General features: G+C 36.2%; 1 protein-coding gene across 1 annotated transcript; it reads right to left on the bottom strand.

Moving 5' to 3' along the window:
• Window positions 1-7368: 7368 nt before the first annotated feature.
• Window positions 7369-8543, bottom strand: LOC113408421 (BTB/POZ domain-containing protein KCTD4). The gene has a single exon (XM_026661854.1). The coding sequence runs from the start codon at window positions 8457-8459 to the stop codon at window positions 7686-7688; it is 774 nt and encodes a 257-aa protein (XP_026517639.1). The 5' UTR covers window positions 8460-8543; the 3' UTR covers window positions 7369-7685.
• Window positions 8544-10011: the final 1468 nt, after the last annotated feature.

Genomic DNA, 10011 nt, shown 5'->3' with positions numbered 1-10011 from the left:
ATAACGCAGTTTCACCTATAACGCGGTAAGATTTTTTGGCTCCTGAGGACAGCATTATATTGAGGTAGAGATGTACCAACTAATAGGGTTCCCCCATCATAATGAGTGGATAAGCCAAGGTAAGGGTGTGTGTGTGTGTGTGTGTTTCAATACCAACATTAACTAAATATTTGCAGACCTTTTGGGTGGATTATTTTTAAACAATCACCTTCTAATTTTTTGACCTTAAAATGTTGGTGTATTAACTTGGGCTCAGATGTCTTCACGGTCTAATAGTGATTTAAGTGAAAAGCTATTATGTACAATTGTAATTAACAGTTTGGGGACCTTTTTATTTCTGAAGCAGCAGAGTAATACTCTATTCTAGAGGTTTCAAATGAACAAGTTTTGTTTTAAATGACATGTCTGTAATGGAAATGATGTTAATCTATTGCTACTACAGGTAGAAACTATTTTTTTAAAAGACTGTTTCTTTAGCTGCATGTGGTACTTATGCCACACTTCAGTAAAATCATTATCCAGAGTCTAGCGCTGCTATTAGCAGGTGACTGTACTTTCCTCTCCTGTTCAGTTTACCTGATTATTAAGACTCTACAGCTCTCACACTCCTGAACATCGAACCCTAACTTCCTTCTGGAGTTCTCACCTCACTTCTCATCCACTCTGATTTCTGTGTAAATGATGATCTCTGGAGACAAACATTTAAGATTACATTCCATATACCGTCTTTCCCCGGAAGTAAGACATCCCCCGAAAATAAGACCTACTTCCAGTTTTGCGCCTCGCTGTAATATAAGGCATCCCCCCGAAAATAAGACCTCCCCGATAATAAGGCCACCCCGGAATATAAGGCCCCGAAGCTCCAGGAAAAATAAGACCTCCCCTGAAAATAAGACCTAGCGCATCTTTGGGAGCAAAAATTAATATAAAACACTGTCTTATTTTCGGGGAAACGGTATTGTTTCCCCGAAAATGACACATTTTTATCTTAAAAGTGCTTTATAAACGTTAATTTACTTGTCTCAAATGTCTTACTCCTTCTCGACTTCTTTAGTGAATGCCACACCCTTATCTCCTCATAGACTTGTTTTTAATTGAAATAGCAGAATTACCTCTCTCCTTCATTGAACTGCTCTTGACTTCACTATTAGCGGCCACCTCCTTATCAAGTTTAACATTTCTCCCTTAGGGTTGTCTACATTAGGAAGGATTATCTAACAAAAGACTAGCCAGCCCCAACCTAATCAAAATGTTTTCACTATTATAGACATAGGTTAAAACCTTATTACCCCTCAGTTTAGCTGGTCAAGGTAACATGTTAGCTAAACCTGACCCCTTTTTCTAAGCTAGACAAACTCTTAAACAAAACAACCTCTACGTCTCTTTCTCCAGCTGACTACTCAAAAATTTTATTCTTCCCTAATTTAGATGGGACAAATCCCCCTATGATGGTTGGCTATCTAAATTCTGTTCTCTTGCTCTTACATAGTTTACTCCATTTATCATAAATCTGGACAGTTCCTCTGGCATGACAACCAGCACAGGGCCTATAAAACTACTGTCTGGTACCTTGAGGACTCTGGTTTGTGTGTTTGCTATGACATCTTCAAATCTTGCTTGACTTAGTATAGCACCTTTTTCAGAATGCTTAAAATCCAATATTCTGTGTCTAAGTGCAGAGGTTGCTGGCAGTCTTCAATTCCTACTGAAATGTAACCTTCCTGTTTCACCTTTAATCTTCCATTCCTTTCCACTTTGAAAGAGAGTAATTTTGCTAATGTTCTATGAAAAGAGATCTATCACCACCACCTGAGCTACCTTTAATATCTGTGATTTCCCTCCCCAGACCAATAGCTTCCTCTTCCCCTTCACTCAATTTGTTTTCTATCTGCTTGCTTGTTCTAGTCGAGTCTCAGAATCCTTCTGGATGTTTTCCTTTCAATGAATAAATGCACCTCAAATCATAATGCTGTTCCTTTTTGTCTTGTTCTCTCTTGCCTCTGCCTAACCTGTCACACCAATCAACTGAATCACTACTGAATTTTCATAAATTAACTTTTCAGCCATGAGTGTTCACTTTTTTTTGGGCACAAGTGAGATGTTCTAAAAGCTTACATAGAATTTTTTTAATTAATTTTTCCTTAGATTAGGAATTAAATAAATCATATCTACCTGAAAAGTATTTTCATCTCAGACTAGTTGACAATTATGCAGTTGTTATAGTTACAAATGCAATGATAATTTAAATAAGACATACAGTTATTTAAAAGCTTTTTAAAAAAAAATCATAATGCAGTGTTAAGGTGATGATATAAAACACTGGTCATTGGGGAAGCAAGCATTAAAGTTGGTCAGCTCCTGCAGCATCAATCTCTCTGGAACACTCCCACACTAACATCAACTTCCTGTACACCATAATCAGCTGCAGCAATGAAACCCTATAGACAAGAATCCCACGAATCACCACACCTACCTTCATAGGTCCAGTAACCACTCCACACACACCAAGAAATCTGTTATCTGCAGCCTGGCACTCAGATACCACAGAATATGGTCTGAGGAGAAAGTCTCGGATAAACACCGTAACACACTCAAAACCACCTTCACCAAACAAGGACACTCCACCAGAGAAATAGATCTCATCATGGAATGGGCCACTCAAATACCCCAAGAGAACCTGCTTCGATACAGAAATAGAACCTCCTCTGACCACAGACCTCTACTTGTCACTTACCACCTGTACTAGGATCCATATGGGGTATCATCAAATAACTACAACCCATACTCGATGGGGACCCCATCCTGAAAGAAATCTTTCCTGAACCCCCACTTCTGGCCTTTAAACAACCCCCCAACCTCTCCAAGCTCATAATCGGAAACAAGCTTCCCAGAGACCAGGACACACCAATTCATAGCGGCATCAGACCCTGCCAGAACAACAGATGCAAAACGTGCAGACACATTTCCACTTCTACAATGATCAGCACCCCCCCCAAACACATCTTTCAAGAGGCATGTGTAGGTTCCATGGATATCACATGTGGTATACCTCATTCAATGCACTAAATGCCCAATAACAATTAAATGGGTGAAACCAGACGCTCGCTATGCTCTTGAATGAACTCACACAGGAAAATGATAAAAGACAAAAATACCCTGTCACCTGTGGGTGAACACTTTTCATAAAGCGATCACCCTATATATGACCTATCAATCCTCATCCTCAAAGAAAGCCTTAGTGGTGTGCAGGTTATGTCTACACTGGCAACTGAACAACAAAACTTTTGTCATTCAGAGGTGTTAAAAAAACACACCCCTTCCCCCGAAAGACAAAAGAACAGCGCTTTGTAGGCAGGAGTGCTCACAAACAGCAGCTACACTGCGTGCCTTTTAGCCTCATGGCTGTAGCATCACAGCGGTGTCGCTAAAAGTTACGTAGTGTAGACATAGCCTAAGCTCGCTAGACGTGGCCTGAGTTCCAATTTTGTGGTGTTCCTCCTGTGGGTGAAGCTATATTCTGCCTAATATTGAGGGCTGAACCTAATAGTTCAGTCTAATTAGTAGTATAATCGAGGGTAAACTTGGGTAAACTGATTTTACTCGCTTCTGATTTGGGGAATATGGATTTTAGGGTGGTTTACATATATATATATATATATAATTTATTTATTTTACCATTACACCATTAGTCTAACCCTTAACAAGAAAAAGAGGAAAAGAAAATATTTCACCTATACATAGTGCCCAAGCTAGCATTGCCAGAACAATCTTAATTTCAGGTATTTTCTGATCTTTGAGCACTTGATTCTGTAACTCCAGTGTTGTATCAATATTAACACTGAGCATGCAATTTTCTACCTTTTTTTTTTTTTTAAAAGGTAAAAGGGAAAAAAAATCCCTAGAGATAACTGGGTTGAATATCTTACTAGCTTCTCTGGCAAAAGTCAGCTGTGTTTGAATTCAAATGTACACTTAACTAGCTGTGCACACATGCAGTGTATTGATCTATTGGTGCATCTGTAGACTAAAAAGGAAACTTTTTCTATTTGAAAATTGCATACCGTGACTATCCAACAATGTTTCAAACTGAGTGAATGTACGGGTCTGCCAAGTCTGTATCCAGTTTCAAACAAATTGTTCTTACTATAATCTTGTCTAATGCAACGTCTCCAGTTTTTAAATGTGGAGAGGAAGAAAATTCTCTTATCTCCCTGCATAAATCCTTATTCAGACAGCTGAAGGGATTTTGCTTAAACTTTTTGGAAAATACACTTTCAGAGACAGAGCTTGACAAATTTCAGACCGGAGGTAGACGTCGATATGGCAGCAGGCACTCTCAAGTGCTTGCTATAAAACATTGATGCCAATGATATTTTAAATGAGAATTGGGAAGCTTTCTAATAAGAATTGTTTAATAGCCTGAATCCTTGAGACTTAAACCCACAAATTTTATAATACAATGGGTAATTTTTTTTTCTTAGTTCTGGGCATAGGATGCTTTTTCTCCCCTGGGCATAGCTGACCTTAAATATGTCACATGTTTGTGGTAAAGGTTCTTGAATTATTTCAGATAGTAATGTAATCAGCCGCTAGAAGGGAGCGTGCACCCTGGACTTAGGTCTTGTCAAGTAAAAAGCTTTCATTTAACCTTTGTAAAAGCATTGTAGTGTGATTTACTCTTTTTTGTAAACATTTGTGATGGGGTTGGGTTTTATGCTATTATGGATGGGCTGGTGTGGTAATTTAAGTATGGGCTACCATTTTTTAATAGTGAGGTACAATTTCCCTTAGTAAATGCAAAATCACCAGATCTGTGGCCCTCCCTCCCCCCGCACCCCCCGCCTTTTTTTTTGTGTGTGTGAAATATTAAGGTAAAGAAAATAGTAGTTCTCTGACATTAGACCACTTCAGTTTCTTTAAAGGTCAAATGCCAAGAAGTCAGTTGAAAAGGTAAAAGACAGTATATCTTTTGTATTAATGACTGTTACAATCAAAATAAATATTTACTATTTTCTTTATTTAAAATTCAATAGTCACTTTAAATCCCAATCAAGAATTCAATAGAACTGAAGATTATATCCAAAAAATGTTTAAGAAAATGGATGATTTGACATCTTATGAATGACAGCCTCCTCCAGACTTTGTGCTTATACAGGTTTTGTTTTTGACAGTACTGGAAACAAACTTCTTTATGATTTGTAGGGCAGTCATGGTGCTTCCTTAGGTTGCCTGCCTAGTTACTATTACCCATTCTAGTATAGAGATGACAAGTCCACTAAAGGTTTTCTTGCAGTTTGTTCACAATTATTTTGTGTCACAGTATCTCTTTTTGCTATAGTCTTTTTGCTATAGTTCAGAGTCCATTAAAAATCAGCAAAATACAGGAATTGAGTTTTGTAAATCTGAACAAAACGTTATAGTTCTTTCAAAAGTTTACAACTGAATGTTGACTTAAAACAGCTGTGAAACTTTATTATGCAGACGAAAAATACTGCTTTTAACCATCTTAATTTAAATGAAACAAACATGGAAACAGTTTCCTTACCTTGTCCAATATTTCTTTTTAAACTTTCCCTTTATTGTTTTTTAGTAGTTTAACACAGTACTGTACTGTATTTGCTTTTTTATTTTTTGGTCTCTGCTGCCACCAGATTGTGTATTTTCGGTTCCAAATGAGGTGTGTGGTTGATAGGTTAGTTTGTAACTCTGGTGTTCATAACTCTGAGGTTGTACTATATCCAACTTGTTTCATGTAAGTTTTCACATTCACTTCAGACAGGAGTCATCGATAGTGCTATGTTTACTAATTTAATGGCTACTTCAGTTTAAAATGGTAACTTTCCCACATACCACTATGCTATAATTATTCCTAAGTGTTGTACCTGGAAGCTAAATAGAAAAATGCATGGTTTGGAGTGGTGATCTTATGCATTTTGGGGAGGAATTCCAGAGAGATTTCAATAAAATAAATTGTTTTTTCCCACGTGGGAATACCATTTTGAGTCATTCTCTTGTCTGGAAATTTCGGTCCTCTCAATATTGCAAATTAGCTCTAGTGAGAGATACAGTTGTTCCCAGTTATTGTTGAAGTACAGTTCCATGTTGCAGGATAGGTACACGATGTATTCCCATTCCCTGTTAAAAATTGGTTTGGTCCTGTGTAAAATCCAAGACAGAATGGCGCTTTAAGCTTGTCTGGTGACTGTCGTATTGTTCAACATGATTGAAATTTTAGTGTAGTGAGAATCATATTTTGTATGAAAACTTTTTTTATTTTTTCCTATGTAGAGTTTTCTATTTTCTATACTAATAAAGCAAAGAACTCCAGTCTTATTTAGTAAGAAACTAAAATTTTTTAAAAATTTAAATAGCACCAATTTCTTCACACTTGATTTCAGTTGAACGGTGCATGGTTGATAGAGTCAAAGGGCCAAATTCAGACCTTGCATAAGTAGGTGCAGCTCCAACTGACCCAAAGGTGAGGTGAATAGGAATTACACCTGCTTACATGAAGGTTGTGTTTGGTCCAAGTTTTCTTATTGACAGATATTTAACTAATGTTTACTTCTGGATTTATTAATTCTAGTTGCACTGTGGACGATGTATCTTGTTCCCTTAATAAAAATTATAAATGAAAGAAAGAACTGGATAAATATTAAGGATATGAGAAGGGAGAGAAATGTTTCATCTGCCCCTTACATTGATGCATTTTAAATATCAGCAGGCGATCTATTCAGAATTCAAAGTTCCACTTACTGGTTAGTAATACATTATACAAAGCAATAGATCTGTTAATTTGCCACTCTTTATGAACAGCAACGACAAGTGGAGAATGTCAACTTCAAAATTTGAATCTAATGTGTAATTGAAAACCTGTTACATTAAATTTTATGCAAAACCTTTGAATCAACCATTCAAAATAGATACTTTTGAAATATATCTAGTTCTCTACCTACCTTTATGCATTCACATATTTCCTGTAATAAAAAGTAAAGTAAATTATACTAGCATTATTTGGCTTTTGTTATTGGAGGCATTTTTTTCAGGGATTCTCAGCAAATGAGTGATGTAGCTGTAAATTTGATGATTTAAATACACGAGCTCTGAAATGATCTGTTTAATTTAAAATCAAACTGATAGCTTTTACAGCCTTTTGCAGTCTTATATTGTTGTAATTTCAGTATAATTCAGCTTTGAATAGATTTGCAGAAACTCTAATGAACACTCAAAATGTTTTATTCCAGTTAAAATCCAGTGCGAATTTTGTCATAAGCAAAACATGTTTCAAGCTTGCATATTATATGAAAATACTTTCACCACTGTTCAACTGAACAATAAGGTGTATGCATGTTAATCAAGTACACAAAACATTTCAGCTAGACTCTCTGGGTGAAAGACAACATGAAGGAAAAATATATGCAAATAGCAGCAGCATTCGATCTGTATTTACAATATTTAGCAGATCATTTTTATTAAATTTAAACATAAGATACTTGTTCAGCCTAAATAACCCAGAGATGAATGTCATTATGGAATTTACATACCATTAGCTCACATTAATTCATTAGCAGCAGAGCTCTGTGGTACAGGGCTAGTTAGATACATTATTTGTGATGTCTGGATGCTGTAGTTTAATGAGGTTTACTGGCTGCATGCTTGTTGCCTTTGTCTGGTGATAGAAGTAATTACTTGATAAAATGAAGTGCATCGCTGTGAACAATTGACCCTTTGGAACAATCCAGACTGGTCAGCAGTCTAAATCCACATTTTAAAGCCATCATTATAGCCTCAAACTTAAGAGTTTCCAGGGTGCAGACAAAGGTGTTGTCTTCCTTCAGTACAAGTCGTGTACCATTTTCTGACTTTATGAAGTATTTGAATTGAATAATATTTGAAGATATTGAAAACTCCTCTGGAAATCCATCCAGCCTGCTTTTTGACACCAGAACAATGCGAGATTTGATTTTTGCTATGAAATCAGGAGCATTACAAAAGATCCTAAGACCTTGTGAACGGTCGTGGCTGTCAGTTATTTCCAGGAAAGTCGTCTCTCTGGACGCTAGCTGTTCTTTCTCCCACCTTGATTTCACTGCATCAGCTAACATCTTAAGCTGAAAAAAATCTGCTTCTTGTGCCAAAAGTTGATTTTCTCGAAACCCCTCTGGTAGAAGAAGTTCTCCATTTCGTAGGAAGTTCAGAATGTGCCTGAAAAGGAGTCCATCTCTGTCTATGAAATAATGGCCATCTGCATCAAATGGACAGAGAATTTTTCCATTTACCACACCTTCAAGAAAAGAGTCTGGGTACTTGGTTAGTGTTTGTTTTTGTGTAATGTACAGGTATCCACCAACATTGAGGGTAATCAGAGGCATTTTACAGTTCTTGCCTTCCTCAGTACCCTCAGAGGAGTTGTGCTTTTCTTCATGTTCCTTTTCTCTTCTGTTTATTTTTCGCTCCATTCTTAAAGCCAAGTTAAAAAGAGAGCTATCTTGCCTTGTTCTTGTGTGCTTGAAAAGAGATATTTTAAAAGCACCTTTATTCAGCTCCAGCACGGTGATGGAATGGAAGTGCTGCTAGCATTGCATGGATTGTCAGCTCAGTTTTGCAGTAGGTGGCGTATCAGCTATGTATGCAGTGAGATATCAGGAGTATGGCTGTAAGGAGAATTTGCATTTAACTGTGTAAGGGAAGAGTACAGATGTAAAAGCTGTTTTAATTATTTTCTTTGAAGTCTAGTAGGTTTAAATTATTTAAAAATAGCATTTTGAATTACTCTGTGCAGAATGGACAATACCTTTTTACTGACCAGTTAAATTTTAATATTTACTTTAAAAATGTGTTTATAATGTGGAATTGCTTGAGAATGTTGTAGTGATAGCTTTGTTTCCTTTTTTAGGTATTTTTGGTTTTACACAATACCTTTACAAAAAGCAAGTTGTGTTACTGTTTAAGGTACTTCACCTATTTAATGGAAGATAGCTGAAAACAGATGATTGTATGTGTATACTTTATGTATGAAACACACAGTGGCTTAAAATGTTATCAGAAAATGCTTCAAAGTGGTATTATAAAGCATTTCTGATCTAATTGGTTTAGTATTTAGTAAAAACTCTCATTTTTTGTTGATTCAGCTATCCTCAGTGAGGCAAAAAATATAGCCTTTATTAGGTTTTGTATCCTTTACCATAGATTAAAAATTATTTTAGAGAAAAGGCACATTTATTACTTGTATTGGTAATTTTAAAATAACCAATGCTAGATTTCACAGATTATTTTATATTTAATCAAAACAATTCTGTTGCCATGCGGAACAAAGGGCCAGTGTGCCTATAGAAATCTTTGAATATCACATAACACTATAGCTTAGCAACACTTCAGTAAGGGAGAAAACATTGACAAAGTATACTTGAATCAAATGGCTGGCTCATTTCTCTGTATGAAGCTGAGATTAAAGGTTCATTTGAAATTACCTTTTTTAAAAAGATTTTCCCCTTTAAACATTTGCAGCTGGGTAGAGGAAAAGGAAAGCTGTACAAACATTTGTGTATTTCCTTAGGGAGTGTGCAGGAGATGGCGGGTAGTGTATGCAGCATGCATTCCAAAGCAAGGTAGAGATTTAACACTTACCTTAGCCTGAACATGGAAATCAGAGATTCCATTATATATAATATATATATATAATTTTTTTTAAAGAATGTATTTTTCAGTCTACAAGCAGATGCCTATTGCTTTGGCCTGTTAACAACAAAGTCAATTATCCTTTTGTGAAAAGGATTCTCTGTGCCTTTGTTTATGTTAAGACTATCTTCATACTGCTCCCAATAGATATATGAGCAATTACTTATAGATACAGTATTGTAGAAACATTGCTTTAATGATGTGATTTTTTTATTGATTAATATGACTGTGTGCCTGTTGATGTAAATAACATGCTGATTCTACTTGTTGCCCCCATACTTCAATATTCCCAGTCCACAGAGCTGCTCTGCTAAATCTTTTGTCTGCTGCTAT

Source organism: Terrapene carolina, unplaced genomic scaffold, assembly GCF_002925995.2.
Source record: "Terrapene carolina triunguis isolate 2854851 unplaced genomic scaffold, T_m_triunguis-2.0 Scaffold17, whole genome shotgun sequence".
NCBI lineage: Eukaryota > Metazoa > Chordata > Testudines > Emydidae > Terrapene > Terrapene triunguis.
Note: the sequence above shows the minus strand (reverse complement) of the source record. Positions and strands in the feature narration are given on the sequence as shown.

Excerpts from the sequence above, each read along its gene's own strand:
- LOC113408421 (XM_026661854.1), bottom strand. The coding sequence starts at position 8,459 with ATGGAGCGAAAAATAAACAGAAGAGAAAAGGAACATGAAGAAAAGCAC.